Source organism: Dermacentor silvarum, chromosome 5 (assembly GCF_013339745.2).
Source record: "Dermacentor silvarum isolate Dsil-2018 chromosome 5, BIME_Dsil_1.4, whole genome shotgun sequence".
In the NCBI taxonomy this organism is placed as follows: Eukaryota; Metazoa; Arthropoda; class Arachnida; order Ixodida; family Ixodidae; genus Dermacentor; species Dermacentor silvarum.
In genome coordinates, this window is record NC_051158.1 from 118,713,607 (window position 1) to 118,733,526 (window position 19,920).

The 19,920-nt window shown below is 51.4% G+C and overlaps 1 protein-coding gene across 3 annotated transcripts in view; it reads right to left on the reverse strand.

Moving 5' to 3' along the window:
- The window catches only part of LOC119454373 (uncharacterized), a 239,663-nt gene that overhangs the window by 145,030 nt on the left and 74,713 nt on the right, over positions 1-19,920 (reverse strand). For all 3 annotated transcript variants that reach the window (XM_037716327.2, XM_049668408.1, XM_049668406.1), the window contains exon 8: positions 148-420. In XM_037716327.2, coding sequence (XP_037572255.2) covers positions 148-420 — 273 coding nt within the window. The remainder of the gene's footprint in view (positions 1-147; positions 421-19,920) is intronic.

Genomic DNA, 19,920 nt, shown 5'->3' on the forward strand with positions numbered 1-19,920 from the left:
TGCGGAAGATGTGAAGGAGCCCTGATGTACCGTGTAATTGAACAGGAATATTTAGGTGGTGTGGTAAAAGAAATAAGGAGGATAAGCAGAATGGTCAAAGTAAAAATAATTCTCTAAAGCCATACAGACAGTATTATTCTACATTACCTTGACCTGCGTATCAGGAACAGGAAAGCCCACGCTGTCGAAGTATAACTGACCAGCTGGGGAGAAGCAGACGTCCCCACTCGCCTCAGACAGGCCGTAGCTGTTGCTGAATTCCGCAGGTTTGAACGCGGAGATCACGAGCTCTGCCGTGCTCTTCGGCAGACTTGCTCCTAAGCTGACCACCGTCCTCAGTGAAGGAAGCCTTGTGGCCGTAGCCGCGACTGCACTTGCCAGTAGATTCAGCACTGAAGGGGTCGTCATAAGAAGGGACACCTGAAATGTCCATGGGAATGATTTCGTCTGTCACAAAATACATTTCACCGAATTCCGCACCAACTTTTTGTAAAAGAGATTTTTGTACTTCTTGGTGGCATGTCATTCAGAAGATGGTTTTGCTACGGATGATGTTATCGAGGTAGACTGGGACAGCAATTATTCTGCCTAAACATTTCTTTCCGCGTTACGAAGCATGTCAACGTTAATGCATTAGCGCCCCTCGCGAAATTTCGCTACAATGCTCAATAGCAGCTTGTCCTTCTGGGTAAGCTAATTCTTGAGATGGGCGTGAAGAATGCAGTTTTTATGGCGAATGTATCGGTGCAAGTAGGAACATTGCAAAATCTGATGTGCCTGTTTTCAGTTTCGCAGAGAAACGTGATCACTAATGCAGTTCATATTGTCACCCAGCTATTACAGCTAGAATAGTTCACCAGCAACAGATAGGCAAAAAAACACGTCAGCCTTTAATAATGGCTGGACCTCGGAGAGCGCGCGCGCAACCACGAACTTCGTCGTTTTCGCCTCAAGGGGCCAGTGTCACCACGTGCCAACTTATTTCGCGTCATTGCTCCCCTCTCAAAAGCGACCGACCCGGTCGCTTTTGAAGGAGGGTGAACCCTCCTTCAAAAATTCAAGCGTGGAACGGGAAGTACAACGGCGGAGGATCACCGGAAGGCACATAGACCTGAGGTGGTCCCCTACATCCATAAACTCTCCCACAATCTGAAGAAGGTGGCAAGTAGGCACGGCGTGCCAATATGTTTTTCTGCCCCTAACAAGCTGGGAAAGTTGTGCCCACGTATCTGCAACACCAGTAAACGTGGATGCCAGAAGAACCACCAACCGCCGTTCGTTAAATGTTTCACTGGAGTGGTGTATTGCATTCCCATGTCTTGTGGGATGTTTTACGTCGGCGAAACTGGTCGCTGTGTCAATGACCGTTTAGGGGAACACGCTCTAAAACTGAAAAAACGAGATGACAAATACGCACATATAGTTGCGCACGTTAGCAAGTGCACTGATTGTGTGGCCCGGTTAAAGGAGACGACGATTCTAGGAAAGAGTAGTGACAAGACAGCGCGCATCAGTTTGGAAGCCTACCACATCAGGAAGTTCCGTAGCAAGTGCTTCAGCACCCGTGCCCTTGCTCTCTTTGACGCTGAATTTTATCTTCTGGATGCGGCTATCGGGAGTTCAGATTAGAAAGAAAAATAATTGTTTGCGTCTTGTTGCGCTTGGTTGGCTGTTTTTGCGCTTGCGTTGTTGGCACTATGTTACCCTTGTTATGTTCCCCTTTCCCTTGCTTCACTCTGGCATATATAAGGTGTGCTATCCTTCACAATAAAACCAGTTGTTAGTCAGCGCCTGTGTGTCCGTGTCTCCCTTCTTGTGGTCGTTTGTTTGCGCTGTTACCCAAAGTTTCTTGATTGGGCTCAGCAGTCTGATGCGCAACGAGCATTACTAGCCGCAGCTCACCGTCGACGCCGGGCGGGCTCGTCATAACGAGGCGAACAGACTGCCACGAAGACCCTGTTGTGCGTGGTGCCCAAATTGGAGCTACTCTTGAGCCGCTCCACCAGATTACGCTGTGACTGTGCTGCATGTGCCGCGCAGGCCTCTGACTTTTTCAATTTCGACACCGACGGCCCCAGTACAAGGACCGCTTCATCTCCAGCAACCCCCTATGCATCCCGTCTCCATTATTATTTATCACCTTTTTGTGTGTCAGCCATGTAAAAAAACTCGATTAAATTATGGGGTTTTACGTGCCAAAACCACGATCTGATTATGAGGCACGCCGTAGTAGGAAAAGGGGAGGCGCTAAACACACTCAGAAAATGCAAAACATCTAGGGAAGACAGATGTGTCCAAATCCTTTTGGATACCAACCCACACCGCCGACTCAACGGGAGAGGACAAACATAACGCAGCGGCATACAAGGTAGCTCGAGGACTCACTTTCCGAGCTGCGACTAACGTAGACACCTGGACGGGGCCCTCCGAAGTATGGGAATGGGAAGACAGATTGACCAGCACCAACGACATCACCAACCATTAGAAGATGGAAAGATGCACTTATCTACCACCCCGTCGACAACTGAATAGACCACAGGCTGTCTAAAGGCGACAACTACATAGCCAATCATACGCTATTTATCCAGAAATACGCAAAACAGATAGATGCAAAGTCTGTGGCACCAGAGACAAGCTAGAACACATGCTATGAGAATGCCATAGACAAATACATGATAATGAGAGCGAGACCTCCACTGATGGCCTCCGCGCGCGATGGTAGGCCTCGCTGCTCAGCTCGAACCTGGAAGAGTGGGCAGACCAGCGGGCCAAGGAAGCCGCCGGGAGACAACTCTTTGGCGTAACTGCGGCAGTTGCTCAGCCGGACTCGCCGGACGCGAATCGTTCTGATTCGAAATAAAGTTTTTCTCACTCACTCACTCATGTAGGGAAAGGAAGCTTACCACTGCGCACATACTAAAGCTTCATCATCATCATCAGCCTATATTTATGTCCACTGCAGGACGAAGACCTCTCCCTGCGATCTCCAATTACCCCTGTCTTGCGCTAGCGTATTCCAACTTGCGCCTGCGAATTTGCTAACCTCATAATCCCACCTGACTTTCTGCCGTCCTCGACTGCGCTTCCCTTCTCTTGGTATCCATTCTGTAACCCTAATCGTCCACCGGTTATCCATCCTACGCATTACATGGCCTGCCCAGCTCCATTTCTTCCGCTTAATGTCAACTAGAATATCGTCTACCCCCGTTTGTTCTCTGATCCACACCGCTCTCTTCCTGTCTCTTAACGTTACTCCTAAGATTTTTCGTTCCATCGCTCTTTGTGCGGTCCTTAACTTGTTCTCGAGCTTCTTTGTTAACCTCCAAGTTTCTGCCCCATATGTTAGCACCGGTAGTATGCAATGATTGTACACTTTTCTTTTCAATGACAGTGGTAAGCTCCCAGTCAGGATTTGGCAATGCCTGCCGTATGCACTCCAACCCAATTTTATTCTTCTGTAAATTTCTTTCTCATGATCAGGGTCCCCTGTGAGTAATTGACCTAGATAAACGTATTCCTTTACAGACTCTAGAGGCGGACTGGCGATCCTGAATTCTTGTTCCCTTGCCAGGCTATTGAACATTATCTTTGTCTTCTGCATATTCATCTTCAACCCATTTCTTGCACTTTCTCGATGAAGGTCCTCAATCATTTTTTGTAATTCCTCTCCATTGTTGCTCAATAGGACAATGTCATCTGCAAACCGAAGGTTGCTGAGATATTCGCCGTCGATCCTCACTCCTAATCCTTCCCAGTCTAAGAGCTTGAATACTTCTTCTAAGCATGCAGTGAATAGCATTGGAGAGATTGTGTCTCCTTGCCTGACCCCTTTCTTGATAGGTATCGTTCTACTTTTCTTGTGGAGAACCAAGGTAGCTGTGGAATCCTTGTAGATATTTGCTAAGATATTCACGTATGCCTCCTCTACTCCTTGATTACGCAATGCCTCTATGACTGCTGGTATCTCTACTGAATCGAATGCCTTTTCATAATCTATGAAAGCCATATAGAGAGGTTGGTTGTACTCCGAAGATTTCTCAATTATCTGATTGATGGCATGGATATGGTCCATCGTAGAATATCCCTTCCTGAAACCAGCCTGTTCTCTTGGTTGACTGAAGTCAAGTGTTGTCCTGATTCTACTGGAAATTATCTTGGTGAATATTTTATACAATACTGAAAGCAAGCTAATGGGTCTGTAATTCTTCAATTCTTTAATGTCTCCCTTCTTATGGATAAGTATAATGTTGGCGTTCTTCCAGCTCTCTGGTACACTTGAAGTTGTGAGGCATTGCGTATAAAGGGCCGCAAGCTTTTCAAGCATGATATCTCCTCCATTTTTGATTAAATCTACTGTTATTCCATCTTCTCCAGGCGCTTTTCCCCTGGTCATGTCTTTCAAGGCCCTTCTAACTTCATCGCTAGTTATAGAAGGAGCTTCTGTATCCGGTTCATCACTATTTCGAATGAAAGTAGCTTGGCTGTTTTGGCTACTGTACAGGTCAGTATAGAATTCTTCGGCTGCTTTTACTATGTCATCGAAATTGCTGATGATATTACCATGCTTATCTTTCAGTGCATACATCTTGCCTTGTCCTATGCCTAGTTTTCTTCTTACTGATTTCATGCTGCGTCCATATTTTATGGCTTCCTCAATTTTTCCCACGTTGTAATTTCGAATATTCCTTACTTTCTTCTTGTTGATTAGTTTTGACAGTTCGGCAAATTCTATCTGATCTCTTGAGTTGGACACTTTCATGTTTTGTCGTTTCTTTATTAGGTCCTTTGTTTCTTGGGAGAGCTTCCCTACAGGTTGCTTTGTTGCCTTACCTCCCACTTCAATTGCTGCTTCTGAGATCAGCCTAGTTACGGTTTCATTCATTAGCTCTATGTTATCTTCATCTTCCTGTTCTAAAGCTGCATATTTGTTTGCGAGCACCAGCCTGAATTGGTCTGCTTTCACCCTTACTGCGTCTAGGTTGGCCTCTTTCCTCTTGACTAATTTCACTCTTTCTCTCTGCAAATTGAGAGAAATCCTAGACCTCATTAACCTATGGTCACTGCACTTTACCTTACCTAACACTTCTACATTCTGCACTATGCTTGGATCGGCAGAGAGTATGAAATCTATTCAATTCCTTGTTTCTCCATTAGGGCTTTTCCAGGTCCACTTCCTGGTGGTGCGCTTCCTGAAGAATGTGTTCATTATTCGGAGCCTATTCCTTTCCGCGAATTCCACCAACATCTCTCCTCTTGCATTCCTAGAATCGATGCCGTAGTTTCCAATTGCTTGCTCACCAACCTGCTTTTTGCCCACTTTTGCATTGAAGTCGCCCATGACTACAGTATACTGAGTTTGCACCTTTCTCATTGCTAATTCCACATCTTCATAAAACTGTTCTATCTCCTCATCATCGTGACTGGAAGTTGGGGCGTAGGCTTGTACTACCTTCATTTTGTACCTCCTATTCAGCTTTATTATGACGACTGCTACCCTCTCACTAATGCTGTAAAATTCATCAATGTTGCCCGCTATGTTGTTATGGACTAGAAATCCTACCCCGGATTCTCTCTTATCTGGAAGACCTCTGTAGCAGAGGACGTGGCCGTTAGTCAGCACTGTGTAAGCCTCACCAGTTCTTCTAACCTCACTAAGGCCAATAATATCCCAGGAAATGCCTGATAATTCTTCAAATAGTCCTGCTAAGCTAGCCTCACTCGAGAGGGTGCGCGTGTTGAACGTTGCCAGGTTCAGATTCCATTGGCGGCCTGTCTTGACCCAGAGATTCTTAGCACCCTCTGCCGCGTAGCAGGTCTGACCGCCGCCTTGGTCAGGTGCTCCGCAGCCACTGGGAACTGAGGGCCATGGTTTAATTGTCGGAGTCATCAGGGAGGTAGTGGCCGAATACTGCACCAGGGAGGCCAATTCCTGTTCTGGTGAGGGAGTGACTTTGATGAAGCTTAGTGGGCCTGCCTAGTTTGGTTGCACCTGAACTAGTATAGCCCCACTAGCTCTCGGCAATATGTATTTTTTTTCTTTGCCGGTGTCAGGCACCACTCCAAGCCTGAAAATGTAGTGGAATGGAGCAGGATTCGAACTTACGACCTTCAGATTTGAAGTCGGGTGTTCTACCTCTACTCCACGCCACCGCATGGAGTAGAGGTAGAACTCCACGCCACCGCATACTAAAGCTTACCAACATTCAAACGCCGTTGGACTTAGGTGGCTACTGCTAAGACGCTGTAGAGGCAGCAGCATCGGTGTTGCATGAGAATTACGTAGACGCTCGCGCCTACACGAGGCACGAGCGGCTGGCAGGCTCCAGCACGGGCTTATCACCAGTGCCGACAACCGCATGGCCGCCATCGAATCCCACCTTACCACCCTAGACACCAGGGTCGCGGTCCTAGAGCCCCGCCAGAGCACGACTGAGGCCACCCACGCACACCTCTCGCTCCCCGCCCCACTCACCGCGGCACTCATACCAATTCCGTCTGGTGACCCCGCCATCCATCATGGCCAGACACCCCCCGCACCTTAATCTCTAGCAGTGGAACTGTCGGGGGTTCCACGGAAAGCGGAGTACCCCGCAGCTCCACCTCCAAAACATCCCTCCCGACACTCTCCCTTCCGTCCTAGCACTCCAGGAACCCCTAGCTCTCGTGAAGCTGCGCGACTACACCTCTTTTCTTCCTTCTTCTGAGGCCCACCCAAACGTTGCCACGCTGGTACACCATAACCTTGCTGCCATGCTGCACCAGCTGGACGTTTCAGGCTGTACCCATCTACTCCTAGAAATCTATCGCTGCCGTCTCACTGAGGCAAGCCTTTTCGTTCTCAATATGTACAGTCCTCCCAACTCCCCTTCAGCCCCTCTACTCCTCGTCCTCCGTAAAGCGCTCTCCTGTGCTGGCCGCAACGCCCTGCTCGTTCTGGGCGACTCCAACGCACCCCATACGAGCTGGGGCTACCCCCCGAACACCCGAAAAGGCCACTCACTCTGGACTTTCATCCACAACGAATGCCTTTCCGTCCTTAATGCCTTCGCTCGCCCCTCCAGTGTCCAACGAGACACCAACCTGGAGATTACCCTCGCCAAAAATGTAGCCGATCCGACCTGGTCTAATACGCGAGCCTCCCTTGGTAACGATCACTACATCCTCTGCACAACTTTCCCTCTCGCCTTCCTTGCTCACCGCTCGCTACTTGTCTGACCCAGGTAGGTGACTGGGACCGCTTCCGTTCGACTCGTCTCTCTACTTTCTCCTCTGCTACACCTATCACCTATCACCGATCTCTGTGCCTGGACTAAGACCCTTTTGGCGGACGTCCATATTGGCACATGCACACTTCCTACAGCGCCGCTCTCTACCACGGCAGACAGCCGTCTACTACACCTTTGGGAGGCCTATCATGCTATCGACAGCCAGGGGCAGGCTCAGAAACAGAATCGCCGCCTGCGCCTCCGTTTGGCCCGGCTCGCGTCGGACATGGAGGAGCACTGCTCCTCTCTTCTTCGACAACAGTGGGGCAAGACCAGCGACCTCATGGCCGGCAACCTGGGCCTCCGCGACACGTGGTCGCTTCTCATGATGCTGCTAGACCCTGCACACCCACCAAAACTTTTCAGGGCAAAGATATCTCCCATCTCCTTCACTCCTCCCCACTCACCGATACTGACTTCCTGGGGGCGCTCCGGGTCCTCTACCTCTGCACCGACCCCCCTACACCTCTTCCTGCCTACACCGGCTCCCCCAACCCCGACCCTGAAGCGGACATCTCCCTGGGAGAGGTTCGTGCGCCGCTACTCACGCTCCGCACCACCTCGGCCCCGGCGGCGGACCGCATCACAAACAAGGCACTCTGAAACCTAGATAACGCCTCCCTCGAAGCCCCTACTGACCTTCTCAATACACATTGCCAGGCTGGTACTCTTTCTTCCTCCTGGACCCATGCACGTGTCTCTTTCATCCCCAAACTCGGTAAGCCTATTGCCCCCGAGCAACTCCGCCCCATCTCTCTCTCCTCTTGTCTCGGCAAGCTGTTGGAGCACGTTATCCTGGCCCGCATCCAGACCTATCTGCGTCATCATGACCTATATCCGGACTCCATGTTTGGCTTTCGTCCCCAGTTGTCCACCCAGGATGTCATGCTCCAGCTTTCACAGGTTGCCCTACACTCCTCCCTCCACAAATACGTTCGAGCTATCCTGGCACTTGACCTTACCAAAGCATTCCACAATGTACGTCACACCGTCATTCTGGACGCTCTCTCCTCCCTTCATGTCGGACCTCGCGTACATGCTTACGTCACCGCTTTCGTCGCCCATCGCACAGCCGAAATCTCGTATGGCCCACTTTTTTCTCCTTCTTTCTCCTTTGGCAGCAAGGGTATCTCCCAAGGCTCCGTCTTCTCCCCTCTTCTATTTAACATCACACTCTTCCCTCTGGCACGTGCTCTGTGCACTATCCCAGCTCTGTCTCATGCTTTCTATGCCGATGACATCACGCTATGGGTGACCACCGGCAATCTTGGCGCCATGGAGACCACTCTCCAGGTGGGTGTGGACACGGTGGCGACTCACGCCCGGTCTATCCGGTTGAACTGCTCGCCGGCAAAATCGGAGCTTCTGCTCCTTTTGCCTCGGGGAATGGCCCCCCTGTCGCCTTCTCCACTCACCGTCTCCCTTGACTGCACACCCCTTCCCATCGTCTCTATCCTCCACATCCTCGGACTCTTTCTTCAGTCCAATGGCAAGCATACCACCTTCATCACTCGACTCAAAAACACTGTACACCAGACCATCCGCCTAACACGCCGCATTGCCAACCGTCACCACGGCATGCGCGAACACTACCTCCGCCGCCTGGTCCAGACCTTCGTTCTCAGCCGCTTCATTTATTTTCTTCGGTATCTATTCCTTTCACGCACCGAGGAAGACAAAGTCAACAGCCTCATTCGCCAGGCGTTTAAGTCGGCCCTGTCTCTTCCCACATCTACTTCGACGAATCGGGTACTGACGATGGGCATCCACAACTCCCTTACGTAGCTGACAGATGCCCATCGCACGGCCCAGCTCCTCCGTCTCTACCGCATCCGTCATGGTCCCGCACTTCTCTCTACCCTTAAGCTCTCCCCTCTTACACCTCTTCCCACCTCACTGCCCATGTATCCCTTCCCACGTCTACACCCTCCTAACCGTTAATCCCCTTCCTAACAATATGCACCCTGAACACCACCCCTCCCGTAGAGCAGCGCGAGCCTCCGCGCTCTGACGTCAGTACGAACGGCAACCCGCCTTGACTTATGTGGATGCCGCCCCGTACCGCCACTACCCATTCCATACCGTTGCAGTCACTGACAACTCTTTCCGACCAAATATTACTGCCTCAGTATACACTTCGACCTCTGTCGAGGCCGAAGAGGCAGCTATTGCCCTTGCCATCACGCAAACCTCCGCGGAATACATTTTCAGTGACTCCAAGCCTGCAGTCAACAACTACGCGGTTGGATGGGTGCCACCCCCGGCCACCGGTATCTTGCGTTCCGACACTGTTCCCTCTCGCCCAATCCAAATCATCTGGGTGCCCGCTCACGCGGCCCATCCTAGCAACGAGGCGGCCAATTCCATCGCTCGCGATTCGACTGATCGAGCAAGCCCGCCCCCGCCAGGAATGGATACGCGCAACGCGCTCTTCACGTACCACGATATCACCTTGCACTACCGCCTCTCTCGTCTCACCTTCCCCCTACCGCACAAATGTCTTTCCCAGCACCACCAACATTTGTGGCGCCACCTTCAGGGCCACACCTTTCTTACTCCCGCACCTCTTGCCCTCTTCCACCCCGGGACGTACTCGCCGGCCTGCGGCTTATGTGACAGCTCCCGCGCCTATTACGATCGCATATTGTTTTCCTGCCCGGCACACTTGCCCCTGCCTCTTGGCACCTAACAAGTCCGCAGCAGTGAGAGGCTGCTTTGTCCAGCACCGAGCCGGATCTCCAACTCCGGCTGGTGACCTGGGCAGAGTACGTCGCGACTAGGAGCGGCCTAGACGCCACAACCTGCAGCCTGAAGGCCGCCAACAACGCTGCTTTTTAAAGTTCTTTACTTCTGGCCTTCTCCATAAACGTTTTCTAGCACCACCGGCACGGGCTAGCGTTCCAAAGGAGATGAAAAAAATTCTACGCTAAGAGATCGAGTGTCGGTTCTTCCTCCCCCGCGAGAGCCCGAGACTTTACCGGTATACGTGGTCGTTCGTCGCCAGTTTGTGACCTCGAACGTGATATTGCCTTACGCCCCTGTGGTAGAGACGACCATGGACCAGGCCAACGCTATGAGAGCTCAATGCCAGAACCCTTCCGAGGAACATGGGGAGCCCTCCTGTTCAGCCATCGCTGTCCGCCTTCCGCAGTACTGGGACCAGCATCCTTCGGTGTGGTTTCTTCAAGCTGAATCGCAATTTCAAGTCACTGGTATCCGCTCTCAAGCCTCAAAGTTTCATTACGCCGTTGCAGTGCTCTCGCCCGCCGCCATTGACGAAGTAGCAGATTTGTTGAACGCCCAATTGTCTACCGCCGCCTATGACGATCTCAAAGCAGCCCTGCTACAGCGCACAGAATCTTCACAGCGTTCTGGCATCCAGCAGCTTGTGTCCGCTGAAGAACTCGGCGACCGACGCCCTAGTCAACTTCTTCGCCGAATCAGGCAGCTGCTCGGAAATAACGCGTGATCCATCGTCGACACGCTATTGCGCGAATTATTTTTGCAACGACTCCCGGATAATGTGCGGATGGTGCTGGCGACAGCCTCTACCTTACCGGACTTGCCACCTTAGCCGACAAATCATGGAAGTAGCCACCCCAACCATTGCAGCCACCACATCGTCTCCGGGTGACAATACAACCGCCCTGTAAACCGTTCCCTGCTCTTCAGCAGCACAATCTCTGCTCGACTCCTTGTGTGAGTGCCTGGAACGCAACATGTGTGGAGCGGAACATCGCCGCACGTCATCTCGTCGCCCACGCAGCCGTAGTTCCAGCAAATCAAGAAGCACGGGCACCCGCAATGAAACATCAACTACAATGTCTGGCGTTTGCTACTACCACCGCCATTTTGGAAACGCCGCTCGTTATTGTCGGCGTCGCTGCGCTTGGCAGGGAAACATGCCGGCCTGCCTCTAAAAGCGGCGAGTGGTCCGGCCAACACACAAGCCACGTTTTCTACGTGACGGACAAAGTTACGAGACAACGTTTCTGAGTCGACACAGGAGCTGACACCAGCATTCTCCCCGCCCACCGCCCTTACCGATCGAAAAGCGACACTTGTGTCGTTTTTGCACGCCATCAATGGCACCAGAATTCCAGTTGTCTCGTCACGCTCCGTCATGCTAAACCTTGACCTTAGACGAGCGTTCCGCTGGATTTTCAGGGTTGCAGACGTCCGTCGTGCAGTCATTGAAGCAGACTTCTTGCACAACTACGGACTTGTCGACGTCCAAAGACAGCGTCTCATCGACTCCGTTACCCAGCTGTCCGTTCCCGGCGTCCCATCATCAGGCACATCACCGATCGCGCCTATTTCTTCTATGTCGGACGAACTTTTCGCCAAACTCATACGCGAGTTTCCCACCTTGACGCGCCTGCCTGACTGGACGCAACCGGTGCAACATGACGTGTGCCATCACATCGTCTCCTCCGGCGCACCAGTCTTTTTCTGACCCCGGGGAACCTGAACCTCCCCGGGGAACCTCTCCGGGGAACCTGAAGACAGCTCGCACGGAGTTCGAACATATGCTTCAACTTGGCATCATCTGCCCTTCCTCCAGTAATTAGGCATCACCACTTTACATGGTGCCTAAGAAGACGGGAAACATGCTGCGATTACTGGGAACTAAACAACGTTACAGTTCCTGATTGCCACCCTCTCACGAACATTCAGAACTTCACGGTAGCGTTGGACGGTGCGACGATCTTTTCTAAGATCGATCTCGTTCGCGCTTGTCATCAACTACCGGTCGCTGAAGAAGACATTCCCAAGACCGCCATCACCATACCCTTCGCTCTTTTTCAATTTCTCCGCATGCCTTTCGGCTTACGGAACGCGGGACAATCCTTTCAGCGTTTCATCGATTCGGTCACCAGAGGCCTGCCTTTTGTTTTCGCATAGATTGACGACAGTCTCGTGGCCAGGTCTTCCGTAGAACAACATCTTCACCACTTGCGGTTGTTGTTTTCACGCCTTGCGAGTAAAGTAATTGTCATCAACGCTGCCAAGAGCGAATTCCGCCAACCGGAACTCGAGTTCCTCGGTCATATCGTTGACGCTAACGGTTTTCAACCACAGCCGTTCAAAATTCGCGTCATCGAAGACCTTCCCCGACCGACCACACTCACCAACTATGCCCATTTCTCGGATTCGCCAATTTCTGCCGCTGATTCATTCCAGATTGCGCAGGACTTATCGGTAGCTAGACACTCTGGTGGTAAACAACCGTAAACAAGTGCTTCAGTGTACTGAAGAGGCCACCGACGCTTTCACAAGAGTCAAGTCTGCCCTCACCGATGCCACGCTGCTTAGACACCCAAAGACAGATGCGCCCACTGACATCGTGACCGACGCTTAAAATACCGCCGTTGGTGCCGTTCTGCAGCAACTCATCGACAATGCGTGGCATCCACTTGACTTTTTCTCCAAGAAAGTGAAGCCTGCGCAGTTCCGCTACAGCGTATTCGGCCGTGAATTATTCGCAATTTACCTGGCTATCAGACATTTTCGCCATTTAATTGAAGGCCTTGCATGTACTGTCTTGGGGGAACGCCAGGTAGCGCAGAGCAGTGACGAGTGGATCACATTGCGCTCCGGTTCTTGAAACGATTTCATGCGGAAATTTCATCGAAACCTACCTAGGAAATATATATTATTTTTTGTGAAGTTGAGGGGATTCGAAGGACACCCTTATGTGGGACTTGGACCCTCTTCACGAGGCCCTATAGACATAAGAAGAAGCGAGTTGAACAGATGGAGCTAGTACAATGCGTTGGCGGGCTAGTTGGTGCGAATCCATAATTACTTGTTTAGCGCAAAAACAACGGACACGTTGTTTTTAAAGGAGGGATACAGTCGCAGTTTCACCTGAAAGGTGAAGCATCAATTGCGATAGCAAATTTGTAGAGAGCTATACGGAGATATTAGCTTTATCAGCTCTATAAACTTGGACATGCAGCAGCACCGGCAACGCGCAGAACTGTTGTCGACGCCGTCGGTGTTTTGCCCGCGTTCGCTCAAAATGCGTGCGGCGTTGGTGACTGTTGCCGGAGCCTCTGATATAAATAGGCACTTGGTGCCGCAGCTAAACGTCGCCTCCCTTCCCTCCCCCTTCCTTCCCTCCCCCACGGCCTCTCGCGCATCGGAAGAAGGCGCGTTTGCTCCACATATATGGTGATTGTAAAGGAGGAAAGAGACGCCTACTTCTGCAGCCCTTAAGCAAGCACGGCGCGGAACGCGCGTTTGTTCTCCGCCGTGCGTTCACTCCCCGTGAAAGAGCGCGTCCCTCGCGCCCTTTCACTCGCACATACAGCGTTCGGCGGCGCGCGGTCACGATTTCATCTCCATTGACGTCATACGGAACCTCACGGCGACGGCGACGGCGACGGCGACGCCGACGGCAGAAATCTGCTTTTGAGTGTCCATATAATTGCTATCGCAATAATATAAAGGAGGGATAAATATAAATATAAATATACAATAAACATAAAGGAGGGATACAATAAAAGTTGTCGCAGTTTCACCCGAAAGGCGAAGCATCAATTGCGATAGCAACTTAGTAGAGAGCTATACGGAGTAAGGATAGTAGTTTTATCCGCTGTACAAACTTGGACATGCAGCAGCACCGGCAACACACAGCACTGTTGTCGACGCCGTCGGCGTTTTGCCCGCGTTCGCACAAAATGCGTGCGGCGTTGGTGACTGTTGCCGGAGCCTCTGATATAAATAGGCACTTGGTGCCGCAGCTAAACGTCGCCTCCTTTCCCTGCCCCCCCCCCCCCCCCACGGCCTTTCGTGCGTCAGAAGAAGGCGCGTTTGCTCTACATATATGGTGATTGTAAAGGAGGAAAGAGACGCCTACTTCTGCAGCCCTTAAGGGAGCACGGCACAGAACGCGCGTTTGTTCTCCGCCGTGCGTTCACTCCCCGTGAAAGCGCGCGTCCCTCGCGCTCTTTCACTCGCACATACAGCGTTCGGCGGCGCGCGGCGACGATTTCATCTCCATTGACGTCATACGGAACCTCACGGCGACGGCAACGGCGACGGCGACGCCGACGGCAGAAATCTGCTTTGGAGTGTCCATATAATTGCTATCGCAATAAAATGATGTCAGTTGAGAGTAGCGCCTTGTCCTGTCGTCTTTCACGTGTCCGTTGTTTTTGCGCTAAACAAGTAATTATAGATGGAGCTAGCCCTAACAACGGCTTAGGTCGGCGGCGCAGCGTGAGGACGCTCGCATGTGCGGGGTGCGGCGACCAGTGTGTGTGCGTGGACTGTCTAACAACCATAAACCGGGCTTTTCGGAAATTCTCTCGCCAAGTAAGAAGCCGAAGGTGAGCGACATGAGACAGCTGTAGCAGAGCGTTGCTTACGCTCCTTCTCCGCTGACATTTCACGCCCACCGCTGGCTGCATGAACTGCGTTTATTTCGCTTGTTTCACAAGCGCGTCTTCCAGAGACGCCGGTCACGCGTGCTCAGCCAACGCCTCCTAAAGAGACTTCTTTAGGAGGCGTTGGCTCAGCTTGGCCGTAAAACGACAACGTAGCCAGTAGACGCACCCTAACGCACCGCTCGCACGGCTTCGTAGCGGAGCGTGGCGCTTCGTTCCGCTGCCGATGTGAGAGCGTTGTGAGCACGCGGAGGGCTCCCGCTAGCGTTCCGCTGAGCGGCTGTGCGCAAATCGTTAGGATACGATGGTCTGAGAGGAGAGGACCATGAACGCTCTGCTAAAAGTGGCTGTTTACCTGACATTTGGACTTTTGAGCGCGAAAACCCACGTATTTCGCAAGAAACGAGTTAGCCTAGCTGTAGACCTAGCGCGGCGGAAAGCGGCGGTTGACAGCATGCCTAAAGAGGCCTAACGACTTTTCAACCATATGGAAGTCGACGAGGAGCTTCCCGGCTCCTCTAGGGCGTCAGAGCACCATCAAGTCAAGCGAGTAGCGTCTCGCAACGAGTGGAATTAAATGAGGAAACGCGGGCGTTGAGCGATGCGTCTCTCGAAAACGAGAGGAACGCTGCCGCGGGTCTCCCTCGTGCGTGGACGCAATACGGCTGGCACACCATTCTTTCACGCAGACAAAAAGAAAAAAAATGTCACAGTTTCGCCCTAAGGGCGAAGCAATGAATGCGATAGCAACACGGCAATGTCATACGAAGTAAGGTGAGCGGCTTTGGTAGCAGTATGAATTGTAGTAAACATGAGCTGATTAAGTAAGCAGGTGTGCTGCGGAGTAAGTAGAGCGACATGAAGAAAGACTCGATGACCACGAGAAGGCGCGTGTGCAACGGTGGTGTTGATGAGAAGCGCTTCCCGTGGGCAGCGCGCGTGCGAAGGGACACACCTGTAGCGCTGCACTGCCGATCTGGGCAGCATTACATGTGTAGCGTGCGTTGGAAAATGTGGCCCGACTATTACTAACTGAATGAACAAGCGTGGTGTGAGCGCGCACAAACAAACATGAATAGATCACACTGAATGACTGCAGACAACGACTGTCAAAACGCTGGCAGCAAGCGAATACGCCGCAGCGGGCGAAGGTACGTGCGGTCTATCGCTTCAACGGAAATTGAGCGGCGAATGCACAGCGCATACAAAGGTCAGAGCCGTGTGGAGATAAGAGACGGTGCGGGGAGCGACGAGCGCGGTTGTTGGCAAAGGAAAAGTGCCCCCCCCCCCCGCCCCCGCTCGCTCCGGCGCTGGCTTCCCGCTTCCTTGCTTGCGCGTGGGAGAGATAAGAGACCGTGCGGTCGAGCGACGAGCGCGGTTGTTGGCACAGTAGAAGTGCCCCCCCCCCCCCCCCGCTCCCTCCGGCGCTGGCTTCCCGCTTCGTTGCTTGCGCGTGGGAGATTGAGTGCGTTCGCTCTCCGTGATAGCGCGCGTCCCAGCACGCTTCCGCTCGGGCATACGGCGCGCGGTGAAGATTTTATCTATACGGAACCTCACGGCGACGGCGACGGCGACGCCGACGGCAGAAATCCGGTTGAAGTGTCCATATAATTGCTATCGCGATAAAATGTAAAAGCGAGAAAGAACCCGAGTAGGGAACCGCAGGAGAAGAGAACCAAACCAAGCGGGATTTCCGACGTACAAACCGCCGCGGCCCGCCGCCCCTCCCTAATGAGGATATAAAGGTTATTCTGACACCACAGAAAAGCCTCACAGTCAAGAATCTGCTGGGATCAGAGCTCTCTGTGGCAGTGATAAAGGCATTCCGGAGCAGTGTTGGAGGAAAGAGCTTTTTAGTGCGGGTCCACCCCGAATCGAAGATTGTAATGTCATCCACGCCACACAAACAAGGGGCGGGCAGGCTGAGAGAGATCAGCTAATTAAAAATCAGAGGACAGATTCACCCCTTTAACGCGTACGTGGCAGACCCTGAGGACGTCTTGAGAGGTATCATTCACGGACTACAACCCGGAACCACCCAGGTGGGACTTATGGCCAAGCTACGAGTACGGACTCAAAAGGTGAACATAGAGAGAGCCAGAATGCTGGGCTGTTCGAAGTCAGCAATAATAACTTTTACGGGCAACGTACTACCGAGGTGCGTCTACTTCATGGGTGCAGAGGCGATCTGTTACCCATATAAGCCCACCATACAAGTTTGAAAGATCTGTCGGTCAATCGGACATCGAACCGACATGTGGGTGACTCCGAACGCCAACGTGTGCTCCAAGTGTGGGGCATCTAATCCGAACCAGGGACACGAATGGGCCCCGAACTGCGCCATATGCGGTGAGGAGCACGCGACGGGAGACAAATCGTGCAGAAAGAAACTGAAAAACGTGGCTTCCCGAATATCGCGAGTGCAGCATCCCCGAAGAAAAACAGGATGGACCAACTCGGAGAGGGAATTCTCGCAGCTCAAGCAACACCGTCAAAAACGTCATCGCTGGTTTAGCTGGAGCGAGAGGAAGCGGCGCAACAGAGCCGACAGGGATCCAGATAGCCGTCAAGATCGCGATCAAGATCAAGGAGCCAGCAAGAACTAAATAAAGCCAATTGACCCGAGGAGACCCCCGGGAAACCCAACCTGAAGAAAACATCTAGTAGCAGCGGAGGGAAGTCCCCAGGTCGGGAAAGCAGAGAAAGAAGCAGCCGACACCGGCCGGACTACCAAGCAGGTGAGCTGGGTGAGGGTAGTGTCTCCCAGTGCTCTAATACGTAGCTCATAACCGTCAATAAAGAAAAATTATAGAAGAGAATAAAAGATTTACACAAGAAATTCAACAACTTAGAAATCAAATGGCTGTGGAATGCAAATAGTATCAATTGGCAATCTTATCAATGGTGAAAAAATGAGAAAATGCCATTAAAACACTGCATACCTCAGGGTCGGTAGGCAACCCCAACGAGGCAACCCCAACAAAGCGTCCTAACCACGAGGAGAAAACAGAAAGAAACGAGTGAAGGGAGAGGCGAAGACACATTTGGTACCCCGTCGCAAAGCAGCGAACTAATACAGCATGTGCAGACCCAGGTTCTGGAAAACAGGGAAGGTATAGCAAATTTTAATAAACCATTAGACGATTTCATGACGGTAATTAAAGCTTTCGTGAGAGAAGAACGGAGAATTCAGAGGCAGTAGGTTAACGAAGCCATGGGAAAATTTCAGAGGGCAATGAATAACGGCCCCCTCTCCGCCGCGAATACGCCCATGCAGCATGGACAAAAATAATACGTAAAGCGCAAAACAATTTGAGATTTGGTAGTGGAACTATCGCACTTTTCATAAGCGCCCAGCAGCACTCCAAAATTACATAAACTCGGCTCTGATTCAGCCAGACGTAATATGGCTGCAGGAAGTTGGCCGAAAGATGGTAAAACTACAGGGCATTACTGTATCCAAGATCTCAATTATCCCCGCGTAGCCACACTGCTTAGCAAGAGTGTTGCAGCAAGGGTAGAACATATAGATAGCCTAGAGATAAATCACCAAATAATTAGCCTCCTTACTCTGAAGAGAGGCAGGTAAGGAACTGTGATAGTAAATCTATACAGCCCTCCTAAAGACAGAAACGAGGACTTTGCAGTACACCTTACGGAGGCAGTCAGAATTGCTGGGGGGACAGACAGACTCGTGGTCTTGGGAGACATTAACGCATCCAACACCACTTGGGACTATCCGAGGGATTCTACCAAAGGAACGCGTCTCGCGCACGCCGTATCCAAACTATAGTTGAGCCGAATTACGCTCCCCACCACGCCTACGAGGGTGAGTAACAGCGAAAGTAGGGACATGTTCCCAGATATCACCTTTACACGTAATATTAAGGACACCAACTGGATAAACCTCGAAGAAACCTAGGCAGTGATCACCACATAATCAGTATTTCCCTCTCGACCCCCAAACTACAAAGCGTCATAGGGGACGCGGTGATCACTGACTGGGAAAGGTTCCGGCGACACGGTCCACCCACACGACTCCGTACCGGAATCGATGAGGGACTGGTCAGAATACACAAGATTGTCACACAAACAAAAAACGTATGCGCATCACAAGAACAACAGAGACACCTGCAGTACACAGGGACCTGCTCTACCTGTGGGAGAGCAGGCACACTCTGCTGAAGTCGGTGGAAAAACCACAGATTGAATAGGAACCTCCTCCGCCGAATCGCTGCTCTAGCGGAAGAGGCGAATCAATACGCTAGCGAAATTGCAACCGAGGGATGGATCCAGTTCTGCAGCTCGCTACAGGACACTCTGAGCACTGCAAAAACTTGGGTCACCGTGAGGAACATGTTCGACCCAGAAAAATCAAAATCGGTGATGAGCAAGACATTACAGAGAATCATGGACGAGTTTCCGGGTACGAAGCAGGAATTCATAGAAAACTTAGAGACAGGTACATCGGAGTCAACACCGATACTACTAGGAGTCCAACTAACTACGCAGGTGTAAAAAACGAGAGACTTGACGCCCCAATAACCAATTAAGAGGTCTTTGCGGCAGCTCAAGCGGCCAAAAGAAATACTACCTCCGGTGCAGACCAAATAATAAACGCAATGATTAGGAACCTCAGCGATAAGGTCATAGAGGCATTGACAAACCATTTTAACGAACACTATTTGCTCAAAGGGAAGATCCCCGATGAATGGAAAGAGTCCAAAATCATACTGAGACCGAAATCCGGCAAGAAGCCATCCCTGCAGACACTGAGACGCGTATCTCTGACGTCGTGCATGGTGAAGCTTTTTGAACGTGTTATTCACACTCGCCTTCAAAACTCTATAGAGAACAATGGCCTGTTCCCAGCCACTATGCTGGGTTTGCGCAGTGGCCTGTTCACTCAGGACGCATTCCTCCTATTACAAGAGGAAGTCCTGAGCTCCGTACTCAAAGGAGGAGAGCATTTAATACTAGTCCATGATCTAAAAGGAGCGTTTGACAAATATCGCATAAGGCCATCTTATCCGAATAAACAACATCGGATGTGGTGAAAACACCTTAAATTACATAAAGGCTTTCCTAACAGGAAGGAGTACCACGATAGGCGTAGTACAAGTCCCGTCGGTACCTTTTTCAGATGACAAACAAAGGTACCCCTCAAGGAGCCATCATTTCTCCTCTGCTCTTTTATATCGCCATGAGAGCACTCGCACGGGCCTTGGATTATGTACTGCAGTTGACTGCAGTACAGTCAT